Source organism: Lepisma saccharinum, chromosome 12 (assembly GCF_977018435.1).
Source record: "Lepisma saccharinum chromosome 12, izLepSacc3.1, whole genome shotgun sequence".
Lineage (NCBI taxonomy): Eukaryota > Metazoa > Arthropoda > Insecta > Zygentoma > Lepismatidae > Lepisma > Lepisma saccharinum.
Window position 1 is genome coordinate 55,114,109 of NC_139240.1, and position 26,012 is coordinate 55,140,120.

A 26,012-nucleotide genomic window follows, 5' to 3' on the forward strand; every position below is an offset into this window, starting at 1 on the left:
GGAAAAATTCAGCCAGTTTCCGTCCCGAAGTGGTCATCACAGCATGCTACGACGCCAGGGGCACCGGGTTCGAATCTCCTCCTGGTCTTGGGTGTTCTTTACAAGTCTCCTCACACAGAACTCGCCCTTTAACAACATTCACTCACTAGCATTCTTAAACCCGAAGGTTTATGGTTGCAGCAATAAAAAGCTCACCCCTGATAGTTCTATAAAATAATCAATTTCTGTTTAGTAAGGGGTGACCCTTCCACGTAATACACTCAAATGTCAACCTCACTTCCACGTGGTACACCCTAGACTGTAATTTGCAGACTAACTAGGCTCTGTAGTCTGGCCCTATGGCCAGTATAATCTATATACAGAGCATTCCCTGACATTCGCTACGAGACTCGGTGGGAAGCAGCCCGGCGTCAGCGCTTGTCTTTCCCGGCGAACGGGGTCCGCGACAGTCGCTAGAGTCTGCTATTAAAATTACAGTTTTCATATTGTGTACTAACCTTGACTACAGAAGGTGTTGAAAATGATGTCCCTCTGCTGCAACACATTCCTGTCATCTCCGAAGGAAATTGGCATTTACACGTGCAAGTTCGTCTACTGTAATTCTCCCGATTTCTCGTACAATACTCTCTTTTAACTCACGGATGGTGTGCGGATTGTCTTTGTATACTTTATTTTTTTTTAGATTTCCCCATAAATAAAAATCGCAGGCTGACAAATCGGGGGACCTAGAGGGTTTTTGAAACACAGTTTCTTGTGAGAGGCGGCGGATAGATTTCTGAGGAGACTGTTCTAACCTTTGTCCTATCTCATCGAGTTGTTCCGTTTCTCTACTAGTTATTACTTTTAACATGTGAAGTGAATATTCTAATAACTTGGTTTGGATTCTAGGTTTGGTGTTTAGCTGAAATATACTGACCACATGTTTAAGTACAAGAATTGCACTAGTAAGTTATTTTCCTAAACTGTCTCTAAAAATTAAATTAAAAACGGAGGCACAAAAATGGGTATTTAACATCAGTGACCACTGAATTAAGAAAGCACAGACACCTTCCCTAATTCTGGGCACGTCAGCACTGCTAGAAATGGTAAGAGTGGTGCGGAAAAAGGCGTGTGTGAAGTGTGGGGTAATTGAAAATACAAACGTGAGCAAAATCCGAACAAACAATCGCGTACCTTCAGTGGTTAGAGATAACGGACTCGCGCTTGTTCTCGCCATTGCGTTCGTAGAGGTGGTAACTGTTTTGCCCGACAGGCAATTAAATGCAAATGCTGCCTGTTGAGAAGGCAGAAAAATTTATAGGCATCAAGGAGCATTTACTGTGACCGTATCTCTGGATGTCATCACCCACGAACTGTTACGCCTGTAACCTGGGCAATTATTGCCGTATTTTGTGTACTGTTATGTTTGTCTCGGTCACCGGCGTGGAAAATAAATTCACGGGAGCAATGTGTTGTGTTTATGCTCGTGTACTGTTGCGTAACCCTACGGAAAAGTTTCTGATTTTGCAATTGCCGACCTGTGTGGCGTAGTGGTTAGCGCAGCGCGCCGCGACGCCAGGGTGTTCGAATACCGGCCTGGCCTTTGTTGTTCTTTGTGAGTGTCTCTTCATCAATTTCATCATATCATTACCCGTCCTCAACTTCGCGATTGTTCAATAATGGCAGATACTCCAAATCAATCATGATTTTGCAAGTTATTGTACGTCGCCTTTCTGCCACTTTTGGCTACGGTGAAGAGTGATGAGATGTCATGAAAGGACACACAGAAATAATATTGACGCCCAGGTCGGGACTCGAACCCGGAATCTTCGAGATCGAAGTCTACCACTTAGCCACCGACATCGGTTACAAGAGATGTCGATGTGGATTTAAATGTTGTCTAACTAAACTGTCTTGAAACCCACCCCGAAGATACCCTCAACCCCAAAAATATGGTAGACTTATCAGTGAACTCACATGCTCCAAATATGCCAAAATATGTATGTTCTACAAATCCCGATTTTTTTCGAAAACCAGTGAGCTACAAAGAATTGCAGCAAAATTCCACTGCTTTGCACTACAAATAGACACTCATCGACACTTTTATTTGTATTTGGCAATTTACGTCGCTTTTCTGAGGATGGGTATGTAGATTAACTGAAATTGACGAGGGCATTCAGAAAAAACACCTTTGCTCAATGCAGGACTCGAACCTGAGAACTTCGGTGGGGAGAAGGCACACTAATTGACATTGGAAAAAGAAGCCCTGCCTTTGGGCAGGTTTGCTAAAAGTAGAAGAAGCCATTGAAACCACACTTTTTTATTCTTGTACACATCCAATGATTATATTTGTGGTTAATCCAACTTGTAAGTTAAAATTATCATTGAATTCTTTGATGAAACCTCTCCATATTTCTGTGGTTGGTTTCTGAACGAGAAGGCGTTCAGAAACATATCGGAAGGAAGCCCTAAGCTGCTACTTCCTCGTCAATTTCTATTTCCTCTGCTACCGATTTACGGACCAGATTGACCACTGCTTCTGGCTTCCAGGATTGAAATTCACGTCCAGCCTCGCGTTTCTTCATAGTCGGGTGGACAAATGTGGAATCTGGCCTTGATATCCCTACCCGTGTACTTGAAACTAGCACTTTCACATGCAAACCCAGTTGCCGGACAGGATGTAATGGAGATCCTCGTAGGAAATTCCAGCTGAAACTTGATCTGATACTTCTTGCAGAAATGTCACTGCAAATGCCAGAAGTTTTTTTTGGATAACCAGTGGCGAACTAATGGTTCTCTCGTGGGTTTGCAACATTTGCCCCACAACGATCTCCTTATGCCAAACGCCCTTGACAGGATTGCAGTTGCATTGCGACGCTTGCACGGATTGACCAAGGTGAGTCCAACCACCATATATTTGAATACCAGAAGGAAGCTGGTTTTCCTTACATGCATTTTACATGCATTGTACATTATGAATGTTTAATGTTACTATCATTTTTCCATTTCCCAGTAGCATTTTTGAGGACTTCTAATTCAATTTTATTGTTCTTATTGAATGTTCAGCCTACGGCCATGGGCGTCGCCATGCAGTGGGGGGGGGGTCGGGCAAATGTTAAAGTTGAATAGCAGAAACAATAGCAATGAGTATTATTACCACGGTTATTAATGCCATTGTAGAATAAAAACTTTATTCGAAATAAAAATAATGATAATTATTACTATTATATAAATGTGGAGACTAGATCCACAAAACGAGTAAATACCAGCACAACTATTTTTCATTATTTATTTTGCATTTATTGCAGTTAGTATCTGAAATGCATTTTGATATTAACTTTTGCACGTTTCGTTCAAGAAAAGGCTTTAAATGACAGGGTTTTTTTTTTCATAAAGTTTGTTGTGTGACCTCTCACATACAACTGTAATTATTAGAAATTTGAAAACTGTTTGTTCTTTGGATGAAATGGTAGAATATAACCTCGTTCCTGTATTTTTCACTCAGTGTTTTCTATCCAATACTTTTGACTTTGATTATTCTGTTCGAATACTAATGGGTAAATGAACTTTTTTTCTGTTCTTAACAATAAGAGTAACAAACTTTCGGCTTTCTTGTATTTTTAAATGAACGATGTCAATTTCCGGGGGGGGGGGGTCCACCGACCCGTTCGACGCCCCCTCCCGACGCCCATGCCTACGGCTATTCTGACATCGAGCCGACCACTGTGGCAGAGTGGTTAGCACGGCGCTCTATGTCGCCAGGGGTCCCGAATTCGAATCCCGGACTGGGCATGGTTGTTCTTCATTAATTTCATTATATCATCACTCATTCTTACGTTCGCGATTAGTCAAAAATGGCAGAAAAGCGAAGTAATGTAATTTAAATCATATACACAAAGAAGACAAAGAAAGAGTGAGAACAAAGACTCGCTAAACAACAAACTTGCACAAAGGGATATACACAGGAATAGACACGAATATCGTTGGTGTCATTTAGGTAAGATTAATACAAATTAAGTGATAATAAAAATAAAAATGTACATTCATTCACGAGTAGGGATAAAATATAGGAAAGGATTAATGGCATAGGGGTGGAGGGTATAAAGCGTCAAAATAAGAGTAGATGTTATTATCAACTTAGTCCAGAAGTGATAGCATGATTGGTGCTTCGTGAGCGCTTCGACAAAGGTATTGGTCACCCAACAGTAGATTTTTGATTGGTTTTGAAATTGTTACGATTGGTAAAAGATGTTACGAAAAGCGATAGTTTGTGTGCTTTGGAAACTCAAGTTTTGATTTTTCCTCATGCATTTCTGAACATTTACACTAAATTCCATTTCTTTTGGGTAAAAACTTCTTTCTTTCCAATATTCAGGCGTTTATTTCCCTGTACACCCATCCACCTTTTAAGGGCTGATATTCAGAAAATCCCTTCTTAGTGGCTGTTTATGTTATAAGACGAACACATCACTAAACTTTCTGCAGCTACTAAAGAGAAATTTTCAGACATTTAACCACTAAGGGAAAGGAATAAGAAACCCCTGGGCTGAGAAACTTGAAAGTTTAGTGGTGTCTTCCGAACTTCGAACCCTAAAGTTGAGTGTTAATGATGAGTGATGATATGAAAGTCCTTTTATCAATTTTTCATATGAAATACCTATGCTTAGGCCGGATTCGCCGTAGCGCACTGTGCTAGCCACCCCGCCACATTCACAGCCCAAACCCCTGGAACCATAAACATGAATATTCTTACATTATAAACAAAAGTACTTAACAGATGGCACTGTGTGTGTTATACTCTCGATACTATTGCGTTTTGGTGAGATCTATATAGGCGGACTAATGAACACGCCAAATATATAAACATAAAATTTATAAATGTAATATAAGACAGCCAATCTGGGGGCGTGTCGCTAGTTTCCATATAATCTAAATTCTAAACAAGACTCCCAGAAAAGAAGTCTGTCTCATCACGAATTTACAGACGCCTGTCTCGTCCCGGGTTTCGGCACCGTACCTAGTGCGAACGCACTATGCTACGTTATCTCTTAGATCACTTTGCATGAATTTGATTGTTAAATTCTGGAGTCGGTACCTCAGGACCTCCTTCTAGGTCCCTACTCTATGAATGTTATCTCTATCTCTACCCTGGTAGACGTTCTCTGCTATTGTGAACTGTCTTGGCTTTGTTACAGTTCCCTATTATCTGCCTCATGTCTTGCAGAACAGTGAAAGGTCCCCTTGCACCACCCAGCAAACAAAATGGAAGAAAGAGATGGCGCATAAGTTACGCCATGCTTGTTCCCGTTGTTGATTAATGCGAACGCACCAGCCCGGAGAGTGCAAGCACCCGAAATCTTTGAACCCTAACGTACGTAATGCACCAGCGAGTCCGCAATAAAACCGCGAGCTTCAACAGAAATCTGCTGTCCTTTTTTCTCGTTGGATCATGAGTCTGGATTCTGGTATTTCCGATTGACGAGTTTCTCGATAGTTTTGACCCATCCTGTACTCGTCCGTTTCCGATATGCTTCTTTTTTTTTTATGTCCCTTGCCATTGATTGACTGGCACGGCATATCTGACGCTTGCCTGAGCGTGGCGGAAGGACAGAAGAATGATAAGATTGGTTTTTATGTTGATTGTGGCTGTGGTCATTCGATTCTAAGGGCATTCCGCGTTGGCTTGAAAGAGCACACGGTCGCTTCCGTATTCGCCGGATGTATCAAGAATTTTATAGGCCATAAGGGCTAGGAGGCGAATTGAAACGAATAAACCAATAATTTCCTTACATTAGAAAAGAGTTAGAAAGATCAAGTTCTGATTCCAGCAATTTCTTGAATGAAATATCTCTTCCGCGCATTAATCGCACTCCAAGAACGAAAACACGTGACTTCTGACTCAGAAGTAGTTCCTTTCCCACGTGTTAGTTCTGTTGTTATCTTGCCCATTAATATATTAGTCGAAGCTGTACTACTTTATTAGGTCCCACAACTTCAATATAGCAGTTACATTGAGTGGTATGGTTTTATCACATGCATTATATTGGTACGCGGAAAATTTCTGAACAACTGCCATTCGAACAACGAATAGGATTTATCTGAAGAAGTTTTTCCTTTCGTATGTGATGGACAATTCGCCTGTTATTACCTTTGCCGTTGGGTGTACTATTATAACTGTTACGAATGTTATCAATCATTGTGAAGAACTCAGCATCGGTTGTAGTCACGGATACTGCCAGTAGGTTGGCTCATCCGGCGGACGACTTTCGTCCCTTCCAGCGCATTACGTCATCTGGTGAGCAAATGTCGCAGCCAGCGGGTAGAAAACACATAGCAGGGGTTCTTTTTCATTGAATGAAGTTTTCCGGGGAAGGTTTAAAACCGTATTTACTGCTTAAAAGGACTAGTATTTCTTTGTGCACAAAGTCAGTAAAAGTAGGAATGAATAGAGCGTAGGGGAGGAACATGCGGAAGAAAACCTATAGTTAATTTAGTCTCTTTTTCGTCTGTATCTCAAGTTAACACATGTTGCATTGATCCTTGTAAGTGTTTGGACAATGTGATAATATTTTCGCATTTTCACCATGGCTGTTACTTTTTTCTTCTATATTTCGCAAAGGCAAGTAACAGAAATGCTTTACCCGGTATTCGAACTTTCGTAACTTGCTAGACACTACTTGCGTTTACTAAATGATATATTGTCTGATGATACGTAAATTTAAAATGAAGCCTACATATTTAAATTCCTAAAATGTAACGTGTTAAACACATTCTAAGATCCTTCAGTGTCATTGTAATAATTTCAGTTAGTTTAATATACCCATATCAGTGTTTGTGAAAAGTAGTAAAAAATAGGTTAAATATAGTACATAGGGAGGTAGTCACGGTAGTCATCCAAGATACAGTTCGTCGGGTAGAAATAGTATCAAAGAAACAACAAAAATCTAGATTGAATATTTTTTTAATTAATGGAAGAATGAAGAATATAAATATAAAATTTTATATAGTGTTTTTTTTCTGTTTTGTAAACGATATTTCCAAAACGCCAAATGTTTAGTTACATTATTTATAATGTAAGTTTGCACTGCAATTTTTTTTAGTTCAACACACATTTTATAAAGTACACAAACAACATTACAGTACCACACGTACAAGCACAAGGGCTGATGTAATCCTTCTTAACATAGAATCAAACCCATAAGAACAGTGGCGCAGGAACTGTAGGGGGGGGGGTTACAGGAGTACATTGTACCCCCCTAAATTTTTGAAGGGGTACTGTACCCCCTAAATAGATTCTAGTTGTACCCCCTCAGATACAAGATGCTACTGTTAAAAGAACCTAGTTTATTCTAATTGCTCAATATAAAAAGTGTAAATTGTAAGCATTATTTTCCTTACCACAGGAATTCAAACCGTTGTAAACTTATTCTACATGTACTACATTGTTCTTACTACTACAGTTAGTTCATTGATCTGTGTGTTTGGAAATCTTTTTAAGGAGATGAAAATTATTTAAAATGTGTGTGGAACGATGGAATGAGCTAAAGTTTACTTTCCGAAAATCACGCTGCAGACGAATTCCCTTCCTGTAAGGGGAGTACATGTTTTGTAAACAAGTGATCGCGTCGATTCGAAGATATAAACCTGCATCAGAAGAGTATATGACTGACCTTCTTTCATTTTGAATTTTTCAAATGGAATTTTCCGAAACCACAATTCCTGCCTCGTCTTGTTTTCGAGACGCGACACGACAGACCAATTTCGGGGGTACAATATACCTCACCGATTATTTTTATAACTTCGTCAGAGGGTGTTTGGAAAACTGTACTTAAACCTATATATTAAGAGATTTTTGTCTCATCTCGATATCATTCCTAGTTGAAATGGATCAGCGATATTTCCTAGACATTAAAACAGAGTGCGATTTGTGATTTTATCAGCAGGAGACATTACCTATGAATTAGATATGCTTAGAATTGGACATAAATTGCTTAAAATCTAATTTTGATATTGAATGCATCACAAACACAACACCATTTCAAGTTAAATTCTAAAGTCAAACTGTTAGAAAATTACATTATTCAGTTGAATGCACGAAATTAATGAGACACTGCAGGTTCGATGATTTGCCAGTTGGCTTGTCAAGGACACTGTAATGCTTGCTACTTGATCCATCTTGTTGCAAATTTTTCTGCATTAAAACAATGCACTGGGAGTCTACAAGTATTGAAAGATGAAGCAGGTTTATAACTTCTAAATGATTTCTCTAATCAGTAAAGTTAAGGTTCATGGCACTGACCCCGCTTTCACACTCAGCTGTAGATATTGGTACAATTTGGATTGGATTCACAAAGTCTTTGAGTGAGGTGGGAATGTATATTGAATTTTCCTTGTAGATGCGAAAATCTTCGACTGGTGACGCGTACATGCTTTCGCTTACATTAAAGTTCACTTTTTGATATAAAGGAGGAATTAACATGTCACCATAAAACACACATATGTATCTGCATTTAATACGACTACACCCGAAAATAAACCTACTTTTTTAAACCGGCTCTTCATATTGTCCACTAACCATTGAAAAAATTATTTCGAGCGTATGGTTTTCCTCTAACTTTGCTTGCTCTGAGATATGAAGGATTTCGGTTTAGCATATGCAATGATAGTACTTTCAGCGTTTGAAGAACAACATAAGGTACAGCTAATTACATTACAAATAATTACTATGTCAAATGTTTTACAAATACTTCAAAGTTAGATCTGTTGCGAGTTGATAGGGAATCATCTCGATTCAGTATTTTTTAAAAAAAGGCAAGACAACGCTATAGCTGTCAACAAGCGTTCGAAAAGTGTTGTTAACACACGTCAAAGTTTTTGTATTTGATAGAAAAGTACTTGTAAAACACCTTCTAGAAGTCTGAGAAAATACCGAATACATGGCTTCTAAAGGGCACTGCATACGGTACATATGTCATATATTAGTTTAATGATATTTTATATATAGCTATGAGGTTCTAAAAGTACGATATATTTAAAAATATGATTTTCATATTCAGTGGGTGGGAAATGATTATTCCTGATTTGGGATGAATCAAGTTAGAGGAGGGGGAATGCTCCTCACCCCATTTATATAGCAACCTGCATTAAAATGAATACATGTAACTTTGCTCGCAATTTTCATATTACAAAGTGCTGATTTTCCATCCCATTAAATTCAAAATGAGCTCAGAATAAGCTCCAGAACTTTATATGTTTTGGAATTGTTATCTGCTCTTGAAACCTGTTTTGAAATAGTCATAAATTGTAAAAGCTAAATAATAATAAATAAATAAATAAAAATTATTTAGGCAAATTTTGCATTAAAAAAAACTATATTCGCGTCTAAAATGGAATTCCCCATGCTCCACATTTTACCTAGGTATACATATATGTGTGAAGTACACACGCTTCTACGAAGCCAAATCCACTGTTTTCGTACATTTTCATCTCTCGGAAATCTAAAATATCTAACAGCTCTTTCTTTAGTCTTACGGTTGTAGTTATTACATCGGAACACAGCACAAGCCATTTTGAAGAAAACTCTCACTAAAAAAAGAAACGTCTATTTGTTAGCGAGAGACAAAGATTCACTGCCAGATGTAGCGGACGAAATCTCGAGTTGCTCACCAGTTGACGTCACAGCGGTCTCGGAGAACCCCCGGCGATGCGCATGAGCCTACCATGTCTCTTAGTATCATGGCCGGCAGTGTCCGTGACTGTACTAGGATCGTATTCGAGGATGATGTGAGGAAACTACAGCGTTCACCACAAGTCTCATGATAACATTTTATACTAGGGCTCAACTTCAGGCTCGTGAGAAAACGTTAGTTGTGACTTTTCTTCACTGATCGTGAGATGTTCTGTGTCCTTCTTTCTTGTCATTTTACTCTTTTCATCACCTTCTTGAAGAGTGTTAGTGAAAAACTATACGAGAAAGGAAGAGAAAAAGAACACATATACACTCCCATTGAAATTGTAAGAGACTGATTTCTTTTAAAGGAACTCCAGGTGCCTCCCTGATGGCATAGTGGTAACCTCGTCGACTTGTAATCAAGAGGTTCCGGGTTCGATACCCGTTGGAGGCATGTAGTATTTTGGATCTCACTTCGAATTCAGTCCCGATTAGCCTATCTGTGCTTAAAGTGGACTTAAAATAGAAGCTCAAAACTAAAAGGAACTCCATTATTCTTCATAAAGCCTTTTATGACTCTTCATATGATACCAACGTATATTCTGACACCTTTCACAATTTCAAGTGTGCACATGGCAACAGGGGCGTATCCAGAAAGTAAATTTCAGAATTGAATCTCTGTTGACACTTTTCAGAAGCAGTTTGAAAGATTTGCCTGAACTCTTCATCTGAAATCTCCCCGAGGTCTCTGAAGCAGTTCGGTCACGTCTCTTGGCTAAGAAAGAGCAGAGGCTACATTGTGATGAGAGCTCCAAATACTTTGACACCTGTACAGTAAAACTGAAAAACTTTTCACATTGTACAATTAAGAAAGTGCCCTTTTCAACTGCGGCTAGAAGATCATTTGCTTGGGATGGTTCACTCTGACAGCTCCATTTAAAAGGTCAGATTTTTAGCTGGTATATCACTTTTAGTGGATGTTATTTTGAGAATCCACAAACCGAGCACGCAGAAAGAGAATTTTCAACCCCCCAGCGGTGGTGTGCAAGGGGGGTTGGTGGGGGTTATAACCCTCCCTTTGGCTCAGTATTCCTATAAAAGGAACATCAAACGCAGGAAAAGATGGCAAAATGAGGGCTTACTACTAAAAAATGTATACCTAACCCCCTCCTTTCGAAAAATATTGGGCACGCCACTGCTGCCATGCCACATCAAGTGTCTCATTGGAAAGTATGCTGAATCTACCATAGTATTTAAAAAAAAAAAAAAAAAGGAATTTGAGGGGGCAGACCCCCCGGATACGCCCTTGCATGGCAACACTGGTTGCACCTAACTCAACCAACACTTAGCATAAATTAGGTTACCTACTATAAAATGACGTCAAGAGACGTTTGTTGAACGCTGTACCCCGTGCCATTGTTCCTTCTCGGACACTCTGGTAGTGGATGGTCACTGGATTGTTGTGGCACCCGATAAAGGTGTACCAGAGCAATGGCATTATTGTGTACGAAACAACAATTGCATGTATTCCTCCGTTTCAGTGAACATGGTTGTGACGTAACGCTTGTAGACTGAGAGATACATCGCTTGTATTGTCCTCACGGATCGTTGGGCTTCTCCCTGTTTATGAGAGGTTGATCTTGTATCTCTTCAGTCGATGATCAGTGTTCCGGCATAACATTGCAATGTTTCTTCGATTTCACTTGTTGCTTAAATGTTCTTCAAAAACACGATTATTTAGATAAGGGTGCGATCGTCATTGTGGATTCTGCAACGGTGGTTGAATGTTGCAACAGGACAGTCATGTCGAAGGACATAGTGTTTAAAAGGGGGTTTAACATGTCCAATTCCCTATCATTGGCTTAGTACACAATTTGTATTAATTATGTTATCGGCCTCCCCGATGGCGTAGTGGTAGCGTCGTCGCCTTGTAATCAAGGGGTCCCGGGTTCGATCCCCGGTGGAGGCACAGTGGTTCGGATCCCACTTTAAACTGTAGGTCCAGTCCCAATTAGCCTTACTGTGCATATAGTGGACTTAAAACACCAACTCAATCGATTATGTTATCAAATAAACAAGGTCCAGAGACTAGACTGCTATGGTTGAGGTGTGTTATATTATGTACAGTCAACGGCAAAGATAATGGTAGACAAATTGTCCACCGCTATTTTCATTACTTTTTTATTCTACACCCTGTGTTGTTTTAAGGAATGAAACTATGTTGGTTCGAAGCAGCCATTGTTCTTTTCTTATTGAAGACATTATTTCAATTCATTGTCGTCATATCGTGTAATTCAGACCGAATGAAAATAGTGGTGACTGTTTCTTTTGCCGTTGGGTGTACAACCATGATACAATCAAGTAGGATGAACAAATATCTCCCGTAGTCTGTTGTTGATTGCCGACAATGTTAAGTTATAAACAGCTTTGGGGTTAAAGTTACATGAGAATGAAGCATACTAACATGTTTCTCATGAAATTCTAGCCAATTTTCATTAGTAACATGCTCACTTTTCCGTTTAGAAAAAAAGCAAGTCGAATTCAAGATGGCGGAATTCATGATGGTCGCCATATTGATCACATACCCTGTCTGTTATGTTTTATTCGTTTTACAATCCGTATTAGTTTTAAATGGGTGTTTCCATAGTAACGGACCACCCTGTATTTCAGGATCTAGGTATCCCATTTTTATTGTTGCTAACTGTACGCATGTTTTCAGACCACTCTTAGGCAACTGGGGTATACCAATGGTACAGTCAACGGCAAAGATAATGGTAGGCAAATTGTCCACCGCTATTTTAATTACTTTTTTATTCTACATCCTGTGCTGTGTAAAGGAATGAAACTATGTTGGTTCGAAGCAGGCATCGTTGTCTGCTAATTGACATCATTATTTCAATTCATTGTCATCACAATGTGTGATACAGATCGAATTCAAATGGTGGTGAACAATTCGCCTACTGTTTCTTTCGCCGGTGGGTGTACATGGCATAATATTGTTGAGTATTTGTTACAAGGACGAAGATAAAACAATTAGTTTTAACTTCAAATATATACTTTACTAAGAAATTATCAAAAACACATAGAGAGAACGATATGGTCTCTCTCTATTTATCTATTTATCTATCTATCTCTGTGTGTGTGGGGGGGGGGGGGTATTTCTCTATTTCAAGACACCAATAACAAATTATGCACAATAAAAGTAACACAACAACGCAAGATAAATATAGATAGGAAATCTTAATCGATTTTTATGAATGAAATGCAAAAAATTAAACAAATATTTAAAAAAACAATAAACAATTTCAACTATTTTGCAGTTTTTTGACATTTTGAACGAGTTGCTAAAGGAATTAATTTGCCAGTTTATAAACATCTGATGCGAATGAATTTATTTACATGTATTTAATAATGTATATATAGTAATTTGTTTTTGTGTAACAACATAATAAATATGTGTGTCATAAGTGTGTGTGTGTGTGTATGTAAATTAAGATCTCCCCCCTCCCCAAACCAGTCTTCCGCACCCTGTTATCAGAGCAACGCAAGTTTGAATCCTGGTCTTCATCACTTGTTTTCCAAGAACCGCTTTGATCTTCGGAAGTACCACGTACAAACTCATCTTCAACTTTACCCTGCTCACGAAAATTAGAGCAAGTTCACACAGTTTACACCGAAGGCCAAGCTCTGAAAGAAAGCGAAGGGGGAAAAAACAATCGAAGATCTCTCACATCCTTGAGAGTTCAAGCGCCACCCTTGGAGTTTCTTCCTGGTGGGAATCTGCCAGACGCCTCTCCATCCATCTCTTCTCCCAGCTACTGCCTTACTTTCGGTCCGATCGCGTGTCTTCTCACGTAGGCAGTGTTGCCATATAAAGGGAAATTTCCCTTTTTGCAGAGAAATTTTTAGTCAAAAGGGAAATTCGATGGAAAAATAGGTTCCAAATTTCTACTCATTCGAGTGTAAGGCTATAAATATATTTATATTTATTTTACGTCACGTGTTTACATCTTCGGTTAATAGCAAAAAATGGCATGCCCCTAGGAGCGATCTGTGGGCGTCATCACCCCTCACTTTGGTCCAATATTCCTAAAAAAAAGAACGTCGAAGACAGGAAGAGATTGTAAAATAAGGGCTAACTGCTAATAAATGGTATACGTAACCCCCTCCTCGAATATCCTGGGCACGCCACTGATAGCAACGGTAGGGATGATTGATGAACTTATGAAATGGGTGATGGAATGAAGGCAATTGAACATTCGTGCCTTACTAGGGTCAGAATCCTGAGATGTCTGGCCCATGCGATTAATTTTTAACGTTTTTCATGTAAGAAACATGTGTCAATACTACCACTGCTACTATTTTTTATTTTATTATTATCAGTGCTTTTTTTCTGGCGGTACGCAATGTTACGCCGTACGGGCACCTTTTTAAAGGTGAGTAATAACGTTTTATTTTAAGAAATGTTCGTGAGAGAGATTACATGAATGCACGATCATTTATGAACATACAACAATATTTTGGGTAGTTCATCCATAGGCGCCCGCAGAAAATTTTCTAAGGGGGTAGCAAAATCGAAGAGCTGCATCCTTAAGTTACGTATCAATATCAATATATTGATATCATGAGAAACAAGTAATTTTAGGGAGATAGAAAAGAGAGAAATGGAAGAAATTAAGAGAGAGGGGAAGATAGAGAAAAGAAACGGAACAGATAAGAAAAGGAAATAAAGAAGGGAGACAAGAGAGATGAGAGAGAGAGAAAGAGAGACAGAAGGAAGGAAATACATGTAAAATATAAAAGAGAGAAATAGATAATAGAGAAATTTAGAAGAGAACCGGCAGGGGGGGAGAGAGAGAGAGAGAGAGAAGGAAGAAAAAATAAAGAAGAGACAGACAGAAAATAGGAAGGAGAACATAGAAAAAGTGAAGAAGAGAAGAGAGAATACAGAAAATGGGAAGGAGAACATAGAAATGGTGAAGAAAAGAGAGAATACAGAAAATGGGAAGGAGAACATAGAAATGGTGGAGAAGAGAAGAGGGAAGACAGAAAAAGGGAAGGAGAACATAGAAATGGTGAAGAAGAGAAGAGAGAATACAGAAAATGGGAAGGAGAACATAGAAATGGTGAAGAAGAGAAGAGAGAATACAGAAGATGGGAAGGAGAACATAGAAATGGTGGAGAAAAGAAGAGGGGAGACAGAAAAAGGGAAGGAGAACATAGAAATGGTGAAGATGAGAAGAGGGAAGACAGAAAATGGGAAGGAGAACATAGAAATGGTAAAGAAGAGAAGAGGATGTAAATACCAATGGATAGGTACTAAACAGTGAAAAATTCAAAAGCTGGAAAGAAGATATAAGGGGGTGGGGGATTGACAAAAGAGTAACATATAAGAAGTGAGGAATGAAGAATTAGGTAATTTATCCTTTATCCACCGCCGACTCTCGCTGGGGATGGGGACAATAATAAACTAAGTTGCCGAGCACCAGAATCTTTATTTACAATAAGAAGCACTGATTATTTTCATTATTATTCTACAGCGCGTCTACCAGTCAAGAATTTTTGCTATTTTGTACCATATAGTGAATTTACATTGTTAAATACCTATATTGGGATTTGATAAAATTGAATATTTGGAAATCTAAAATTGCATTGAGTTCTGGTTGTTTGTTCACTTTGTTTCTTAACAATTACATTCTTGTATGCGTGAAGTATTGTAAAAATATTAAATAATGTGTCCATTCAGCATGAAGTCTGAAGCATTAATTTGTACATGCATTAATAATTAAAATAAGTCTAAATATCTTGTTAAACACAGCTTCAGTTTTCATCTTAACCGGCTTTGTGGTACGGGTTTTTCAGTGAATAAAAATATATATTTTCTTAAATTCCAACTATACTTAAAGTTGGGCGTGATTAAATAAATATTAAGAAAGAGGGAATAAAAGGTCAAGAAAAAGTAAAGAATTTTGGATTTGTTAATTTGGTAGACACAATGTTATAGGATTTATTTTATGAATGGAAAATTGGGCGATAAAGGGAAATTTTGCCCTCAGATTGTGGCAACACTGTTCTCGGGGACCTAGTTGGAGGAGAAGATTCGACGCGAGAATCAAGAGCTTAAAGGGTTTTCACTGACCTACTGTTGACCTGAATCTTTTTTTAAATACGTTATGGACGTCTCAGTGTCAGGGCCGTGAGCATGATCGGACACACTTACGTCAGTCAAGTGTCTCCGCATTGAAATCCTGGCAATCTTCCTTGATGGTAGAAACTCATGATTTCTCTTCCTGGCTGCAGCCGAACTCCGTGGTGAAGTGGTTAGCGCAGGGCACTACGACGCCAGGGGTCCCAGGTTCGAATCCCGGCATGGGTGTTCCTTGTGAGTGTCCCTTCATAAGTTCCGTCATCACCACCACCCATCCTCATCGTCGCGATTAGTCAAAAGTGGTAGGAAAGCGACGCTGAAAAACAAAAATCAAATTAAATTGCAATTTTCGCCACGAAATTTTGGGAAATTGACCTTGAAATCCTGATAATACTTGATTCTTATCTAGCTCACAGAGTAGCCACATTGAAATACAATTACAGTGAAACCCCGATTTTACGTTGCTGCGTTATGCAATCAATCTGTATGGTTTAAGTTTTAAGTCTACTTCATGCACAGAAAGACTAATCTTGACTGGACCTACAGTTTAAAGTTGGATCCGAACCACTACATGCTTCCACTGAACCTGGGACCTCCTTGATTACAAAGCGATGACGTTACCACTATGCCATCGGGAAGCCCCTCAATCTGCATTTTCCCAATCGAGCATAATGTTACTTAGAATCCTGGAAGATACATTTTAAGTTCTTTTCACACCTGATCCCCTGAAAAACGTTAAATCGAGGTTATACAGTATTTCGCAGAACTTCAGCATATCCTCCTTTGCTCGTAATGTCCTGTAAACTTCTAGAAAGCCATAGGGAGACGCTGTTCTGAACACAGGTAATTAAGCTCCACGCGCAGACATCACTGGAAATTAAGCGAAGGTGTGGAGAGGAGGAATCGCATTCACTTTTCGCATTTGAGAAAGTCCCCCTGCGTCCTCAATAGGCTGTCAAGTAACTTGAGTGTGTTCCGTTGATGGATCACCACGGTCGTAGGTTCCAGGTCGCTCATTCGTCCCCGCTGGACGTATGCAAAAGCGGCTGTTTCTTCCAGTATGTTATTGGCACCTGCCCAGAGAGCACCATTAAAAGTTTTCTCGATGGTTATCAGACCATACTCTTTCCGAGTCCATAGGGACGTTATAAAAAAATGGCGCGCTAGAGTGGGTCACCTGTGACGTTCTGCTTTGTCCTGTGGCAGAACGGTGACCCGTTTTTCAATTTTTCGGTGTCGACCTTTGCACGTACTTGCATGGTCATCTTCGAAGCGATGCACTTGTGGGTTGCAGGTTAATTTTTAATTGCAGTCCAAACTCGAGTAATGTACAGGGTGTCCCAAAAGTCTCCACACATAGAGGAAATCGACTTTACTCGGTCGTGTTACAGAAAGTTCTCAATGTGGTGGTCATCAAGTCTCAGACACAGATCAATGCTTACTTGATTGAGTTGCTATATTTTACTTCGCTTTTGGAGCCACATTTTGGCTAATTTGCGAAGATGTCGGTGAGGGATAACCACTCCGCCACGGGGGCTGGAAGAGAACAATGCGTCTGCGCCAGTTCCCTCGCCTGTGGCGCTGCGTTTGCGTTGTGTTTTGGCAAGGTCGTCAACATAAGGCTCGGATGGACCTTTGGCCGCTGCCAGGGCAGATTGTTTCAAATTTTCCTCTCCTTTCGAGAAACCGCTGTGATATTTTAAAATCTGAAAAAGTACATCAGCTTACAATTCCTTCTAGAGCACTGACGTGAATTTCCCTGTAGGTTGCTTTCGCTGTTGCGAAGATATTTTCAATAGTTTAATAGACTTACGTAGACACGAAACTATTGATAATATCTACGCAACAGTAAAAGCAAACTACAGGGAAATTCACGTCAATGCTCTAGATGGAATTCTAAGCTGATATAATTTTTCAGATTTTAAAATATCACAGCGGTTTCTGGAAACGAGAGGAGAATTTGAAACCATCTGCCCTGGCAGCGGCTAATGAAAAACTTCGCGACAATATCATGAGTTATTCTCTTCTTAGGGCCATGTCTCCTGTTGAACTCCTCTGCCACATGCCTGCTGATACCTGATCCAGCCAGGAGGATTATCTCGATGTGGTTTTCACGTGTCAATGGCATTTTCCTGCTTCGCCTGCAACAAAGTAAACACCAATTGCTTATTTCCCTATGTATGGAGACTTTTGGGACACCCTGTATCATTTTTAAACCGACAGTAGGCTTCATCCTAGCCTACCCCTCGCTACGGGCCTGGACGTCGGTAGGATTTTTTTCCAGGGTGGGATAAGAAACGCATTTTATTCCAACCCGATCCTCCCGACTGTACAGCGGGATGCTGAAGTATTACTAATCTAAATAAACCATCGCCAGTTTTATTCTCTTTGTTTTACGCGATGAGAAATTCAAGAACCGAAACGAAAGACGCGAAAGAGCAATACTGTGCATCCCACTCGATCACACTTGTTTGCAGCTGACTTATAGCTACTGGATCGATTGTTGCCGACTAAATAATCCATTTTAGTTGCCGAATGGGCACTAAAATACTAAAGTCTAGTTTCTAAATGTAATTATTTATAGTGGTGCACAATTTATTTATTTTTTTTTTTTTTGCAAGAGATCGTGACCGTATTTTTTTCATTTCAGGTCCGAGGCGGAAGCTCAGTATGCGAAGAGCCTTAGCAAGTTGTCGATGAAGCTTCTGAAGGCTTCGAAGGAGGCTGTAGGGACCGTGAGCCAAGCGTGGCAGCTAGCTGGCGCCGAGATGGAAGCGGAGAGCGAAATTCACAGGTAAGTTCAGCGATTTATCCACCCCGCCTATACTAGCCTCATTTCTAGCTGGTGGCTGACCTTAATAGCTATTTTTGTCTCTCTCTGTCCCCCAATGGCATTCGGGGGGGGGGGCCTCGATGGGTGTCAACAAACTCGTAGTAAAAGCTGTAGGGGTAACATCGCTCTCCCGAAGCAACGTTGCCAAGTATAATAATGTTATTGCCAGTTGCATACAGACGTCTGCGTGGTCGTTCTGGAAACTTCATTGTCCAGGACCACGTCTGCAGTTGTGCCATTAACCCCCATTGGTTTCTGGTGCTGACGATATCGTTATTCGAGAACTCTCTCGCTTTACAGTACGTTAGGCAACATGTGGTGTATTCGACGCTCATTTGTTTTGTCCCGCCGACAGCGTTCGGTGCCTTGTGACTCGAACATGCCCGATGACAGTCGAAGAAAATTCAACTGATCGCTGATTCGCTGTTTCCCAGCCGCCAGTTGGGAATGCAACCAGTATAACACTCTCCAAAATTCCCCCCATAAATTTCTAACAAAGGCCCAATTTGTCAATTTTTGGTCATTTTGGCTCTAAATATACCTTTACAACCCTTAAAACCATGGGCTTCCGACCGCAAGGGTGAGAGGGTGGTCACTTGTCCCTCTGAGATATCTGGGTAAACACAAGTAATCCTAATGGTGGTATTCTTTTATACGTAAATAACACTGCTTTCTGTGACTTACATTTATAAGTTACAGCAATTACCGCCAAAATAACGATAGACCATTTTCACCACAGGCATTCCATCTGGACTACCGTAACTATACTCTATCCCGGGTATTTTCGGAGCAACGCATAACTGTAGAGAATTGGAGAAAATGAGTGTGCAGAGTGACACTCAGCTGGTAGCTGCAGTCCATTTCCCCCCTCCACGCAACCCCGCTCCCTCTTACTTGTTCATTGGTCGAGCCGTCTCGAGTCACTACCTGCGCAGAGACTTGCTTTCTTTCGCTCGCTCCAGATTTTCCCGGGATGGAGTATAGGCGTGTGCAGGACGAACATTTTTGGTCGGGACGGGATTTGGATGAAATTAATCTCCTCCCATGCGAAAAATGAACTTGAGTATTGACTTGGAGTGAATGAACAGACTTTTTTGGTCGTTGAAAAGTAGGACCTGACGAACAATATCTGTGCGGATGTACAACTTCGCCTTGGTACCTCATTACGTCATTTCTAGGTTCACATCCCTGTTTTTATCTGCGGCACCTGTATCCGGCGTGTGTCGTGCTTTCCACTGTAATTACGATGTCCGCCAGTGGCGAGCACGCATTGTGAGGTAGGCTGGTTCCTCCCCACTCTCTCTGACAGTCTGTTGGTGTTTTTCTGGTGCCATTATATCACTCTGTTTCTGCTCCATTTAACAACCTGCCACAGATTATAATCAACCCATGCAGGGCAAAACAGGTCCTTTTTTTTAAACAGATAACACCACCCCTCCACTGTTACTTCATTGTGTTTTGATTAGTACGAGGGTGGATCAAAGTGTAACAGGAAATCGTTTCAGGATAAGAGCACCCAAGGTATTTCAAAGTACCGCATAGTCGGCCTTCTCTCTCTGCCGAAGTGGATAGCACAGCGCGCCACGACGCCAGGGGTCCCGGGCATGAGTGTTCTTTGTTAGTGTTTCTTCATCAATTTCATCATGACCATCACTCATCCTCATCGTCGCGATTAGCCAAAAGTGGCAGAGAAGCTACGCTAAACAAAAATCAAATCAAACTATCGCCGAGCTGTTAAGTGGTCGACTTTCGATTTAGCCATTGAAGTCTCCGGTTTCAAATCCCGGGTTGGGCATGAGTTTCCATTCATCAATGTCATCTAATTATTATATCCATTCTCAACGTCGCGATTAACCTGAGGAATGAAAGGGAAAACTTGGCCAAATGGGGGGGGGGGAGGTTATGATCCCACCAACCCCTATTCCTCCGCCACTTAGGATTGCTAAACCAAATCTCACACCTGAATAACACACTGCAGTTTGTATTAGTTTAAAACTTGTTAATAGTGTGTTACTGAAATGAAATTGTCCCAATGGAAAGAAGGAAGATACAATGACAATTTATGAAATGTTATTCCCAAAAGCTCTCGGATATCGGCCTCTCCATAGACATCGGGTGTGGGGGGCAGAATCCCCCTTGGAAACAATAAAAAATATATATTTAACACATGTATGTTAATTGCAGTCACAGAAATGCAAGTAAAATATTACAAGGGCGTTACAGGAACGTGAAAACTTCAATCTGAAAGCGATTTTTTTTTAGAGGACAACTGTATTGTGGGGGATATGCCTCTTTTGTCTCCCCGTTGAAAAATACCTCCCTAAAAAAAATACTGCGGCCGTCCACAACCTAGTGGTTTATCCACATACCCAAACACCCCTAAAATTATTTTTCACAAATGCCCAATTTACGATCGCTTTGCTCTACATTAATCCTTATACCCTCCCCCCCATAGAAAATTCTACATAAACCCATGCATGAACCTCTTTCTCACATAGTACACACTGGAGATTGACAAGTTATAACACCTGGATCGCACAGACAGGATTTTTATGTTGGTTCATAAATTTTAACTAATCATCATTCATCCTCATCTTCGCAAGCGAAGTAAAATGAAAGGAATACAAAATCTTAACATATTTAATTGTGCAAGATATACACACACACACAATAATGCCATGCTATTCTTGCATAGCTAAAACTTTTATAACCATCACAGTAGCAACGTTCCTATGGCGTTCACTGTATCACAATCTGGTAAGAACAGCAGCTTTAATTTCTTCTTGAAACAAAGAGGTTCAACACTACATTTATTTTCAAGGTCACACACGTTAACGCGTGTACCTGTTCCATATACGTAGAGGATTCTGCTAGGCGATAAAATGAAGGTCGATGCGACAAAATGCAGAAAAACTGGACACCAGAGCATGACCATTTAAGAGAGCAAGCCGGGTTGTCTTTCTTGCTCAGACACGAGGAGTGCATCGGAAATAGAACAGTTGACAACAAGAGCACACTGTTGCCAACGCCATCTCTAGGAGTGTACTGAAATTCTTTCAAACATTGATCTGTCTGCATGTGAAGCAAGTTTATCTTATCTGATAAATTAATTACAAATGTCTCAACGAAACTAAAAGAAAAGAAATATATACTCCGTGTCGCAACATCCGTTGAAAGCAAGGATCTGCCAAATGGTCAGCCCATCAAGTCCCATCGCCGCTGTTTTCTGGCTTTCTAGACTGGAGACCTTTACTTCTTTTCAGGTAGGTCCCCAATGCCCCTCGCCCGACCCTGTGGCCGAGCGGTTAGCACATCGCGCTGCGACGCCAAGGGTCCCGGGTTCGAATCCCGGTCGGGCTTGGTTGTCTGTGAATGTCCATTCATCAATTTCATCCTTTCATCACTCATCCTCATCTTCGCAAATTAGCCAAGAGGCACAAAACGCGAAGTAAAATAAACTAAATCAATCAATCAATCAATCCCAATGCCCCTCCTGGATTCGCTCCCTCCCTCTCCAAATATATACCCAGGGCTCGAGCAAACACCCCTCCACCTAACAATTTTCACTTTTACCGATGTGTAACAGTCGGAATAACAATAACAGTTTAATGATACTTAGTGCCGAGCATAGCAATGGCCAGATGCAGCGCCACGTTCTACAATTAGTTCATCTATAAAAGCATTATTGTTTAAATAATCTACAAGAGTCTTTATTGTAAATTGTTACTGATAGCAGGGAATTGTGCCTAAACGCACGGCCATGAAATTAGCCGGGTGGCAGAAGTTCGCGCTGTTGCCACGTCGGAGCACAACCACGTGTGTACGGAGGTTCAAGAGATAAACAGCAAGTCACTATTTTAGTACTTCTGGATCTCAGTAAGGCTTTTGACACTGTGCAGCATGATTTATTATTAGCCAAACTTAAATATTACAAGTTTTCTCCTTCAACATTAAACTGGTTTCAAACATATCTATTTAACAGACGTCAAAGGGTCGTATTACATAATTCACCATCTCACGTGTCTCAACCTATAACGCTGAAAGCAGGCGTGCCGCAAGGATCGATATTAGGCCCCCTCCTCTTCACCCTTTACACTGCAGATTTGCAGCAAGTCATAAGATTCTTCACTCCACATTTTTACGCAGACGATACCCAGTTATATTTCTCAGATCATTACGCTTCGTTGGAACATAAGCTTCAGTCACTAAATTCTGACTTGAACATCGTCAGTAACTGGTGTGTATCTAACGGTCTTAAAATAAATCCAGAAAAATCCACTTTTATGATCATTGGTTCTAATTATTCAAGGTCATTAATTAAAAATATTAAGATCGAGCTCAAAATAAACAATTTGTCCATTGTCAGGAATAACACTGCGAAAAATCTTGGTCTGATTTTTGACGAAATTTTTGATTGGACAGAACATGTAAAGACGCAATGTAAGAAAGCTTATGGAACACTTAGGAATCTGAATAGTTTCCGTGACTTCCTCCCTGCGGAATGCAAACTAAGACTCATCCAAGCGTTAATCTACCCATTGTTCGACTATTGTGATAATGTTTACGGCCCGCAACTCTCGCAAAAGCTCAGTAAAAAAAATACAAATGGTGCAAAATGCGTGCTTCCGATACATTTTTCAAGCCAAAAGATCCGATTATATTCTTCCATTCTTAAATAATAATCAGGTTCTTACCATGGCAAACAGAAGGATGTTGCACTATCTCTGTTTTATACGCCGCATACTGACAGAAGGTAAACCGCAGTACCTGTTTGAGAAGATGCATTCCCGTAGGGAAATTCATCAGTATGTTACCCGTAAGCGGAACAACTTCGATTTATCCCCATCACTCTACCACGGCCTACAAATCATCCTTATCCTTTTCGCCTCCCAAAGCACGGAATGCATTGCCTGCAAATATCGCTAGTGTAAACAACCCATTATATTTCAAAGGTAAAATAAAAGACCTGCTGTTAATGGAACAATGGCAGAGTCGGGGCACACACTGAAGGTATCAAGTCACTCACTATAAGGAATTGTATTATTGTATTATTATTACTATTGTCTTTTGTATTTCTAGTTACACTTTCTTTTTTGCATCCAACTAATTCCTATGTATTTTTTTCTTTCTTCATTTTTTATTATTATTATTATTATTTTTACTTTTAGCTTACTGCTCCATAAGTTTATATCATCTCATATGTATTATCATATTGACAAGGGTTAGGTGGCAGAGCAGCCTTAGCTGAACCTCGCCCGCTGAATAAAGAAAATTTATTATTATTTATTATTATTTTGTATTCCAACACACAGAATGCCTTCTCGATGTTCACTTAGCGCCACATTACATTTGCTACTACCGCCTCCTAACGGCAAACTATTGTAACTATGCGCTCTTACGGCTCCCTACAACAACTAGGGGAGTTGGCCGTTCTATGGCATCAGAGTTACCACTATCTATTGCGTAGTTCATCTGTGGTGAATTTCTGAAACGTTTCACGGACTTATGGATTGAATTAACGGATTTATTTCACAGACTTACGAATCACCCTGTAGTTGTTGTAGTATATATTTGCCACGATCAACTGTTGTCTGAAATCACTGCAAATACATGAGAACAAGACACTTCACGAAGAGCTACAAATGCAGTAAATCTAACCAACCTACATTGTCAGTTAGTGTGATGATATAAACGGATAATGCAGATGTATACCCGTCATTATCAGGAAAGTTATCTTTTCCGAGACTTCGCGGGAAAAACATATTATTGAGCAAAGAGCGCTGTGAGAAACAAATGACTTACTAAAAGAGAATCAGTCAGCTTTGTGAAAGTTGTTATTTTCCTTCATTCATCGGTGGGAACGTGAGCTTTTGGTTCAGCATGCTCTTGCTTGTTGCGCATCCGATACTTCTTTTTGTTGTTGTGCATGACTAGAGCAGGAAATAAACCGTTGTACTTTTTCCTCCTCCCCCAACGTATTACAAATGATTCACCGGAAGCCCGTGACAAAGCGAAATGACCCTCCTTTGTGAAAGACGGAAGATGAAGGTTTTTTGGATCATCACTGACGTTTGGCCAACATCGCAATAAAAAAGGATTGCTTAAGCCAACATGGTATTATTATTGCTGCTGCTTCCACCTCAAGTTGAAGTCCCCAAACATCAAACATATAGCATCAAATATTCAGTTTTCCATGATTAATAAATTGAACTGTCACAAACATGAGTCCCCAGATATTTAAATACTTAATTATTGGTATGTATATTATTGTTGGTTCAATCAATTTGATCATGGTTAACATTTTGTAAGTAAAAATGAAGAACCAAAATGACTATCTATCTTTGGGAGTAAAGGTCGACGTCATTTATCTCATCCTCACTATACCCCACAAATTTTCTGTAAAACCCCCGGAAAACTTTTCACAAAAACCCAATTTATGGCTATTTTACACCTCCCAGAAATGGAAAATTTTGAATAAACTCTTGTGTCAGCCATTTTTCAAAATATGTATCTAACCTGTTTTATTTTGTTGTTAATTTTCCGCTTAAAATGTGTTGTTACATCATGAATTATTTTCTGGTTCTAAAATTTTTCGTCGTTAACCTTTTCCAGGACATTTTCCAATGCCCTAAGTGAAGAAGTTGTCAAGCCCCTGAGGTCACTGGTGGAAACGCAACACAGGATACGAAAATCTGTCGAATCTGCTGTGGACAAGACAGCAAAAAATCTGTCCGAATGGCGTGCGGCAGAAGGCAAAACGAAGAAGCAAAGTTTCATGTGCTCACGCGAAAACGAGAAGCTACAAGATGCCCTTCTGGAGGCGCGTCTTGGCCGAGGCCGTGGACTTTCAGACAAAGAAATCACAAAGGTAAGGTAATAGAAGCTAGCAAACTCAACCTGTTGTGGAAAATGGAACCTCGATGATGCAACGAAGAACTGACAAAATGAAGAGAAACAAAATCGGGAAACGTAAAATCTAGGTTCTACTGTATTTGCATATTTTCTATATATTGTTTAATATTTTACATAATAAACTTACAAAGCATGCTCACAACAACATAAGCATCGTTGGGTTTGAATTATTGGAGAAACTTTATAATACACAACTGTCTTACACATATATTTTTTTCAAAATTATTGCGAGGATGAGTTCCGTTATCCACACCCCCCCCCCCCCCGGTTGACGACGGTCGTGCATATCAGAACTCTATTATCTGTCCATTGTCAGAATAACGTAAACAAACACACATCGTTTGTGAGAAATCCTATGGGGGTTATTCCTGAGCAAACAAAAAATGATCGATCCGACAATTCGATTATTGATGGCTGGGAAAGAACTTCCGGTTTGGCGAATTTTCCAAACAAGTGGAATGCAGATCGTC

The 26,012-nt window shown here is 40.0% G+C and overlaps 1 protein-coding gene across 2 annotated transcripts in view; it reads left to right on the top strand.

Moving 5' to 3' along the window:
- The window catches only part of Nost (Nostrin), a 214,535-nt gene that overhangs the window by 162,710 nt on the left and 25,813 nt on the right, over positions 1-26,012 (top strand). For both annotated transcript variants that reach the window (XM_083132385.1, XM_083132383.1), the window contains exons 4-5: positions 18,448-18,591; positions 25,243-25,498. In XM_083132385.1, the coding sequence (XP_082988511.1) occupies positions 18,448-18,591; positions 25,243-25,498 (400 nt within the window). The remainder of the gene's footprint in view (positions 1-18,447; positions 18,592-25,242; positions 25,499-26,012) is intronic.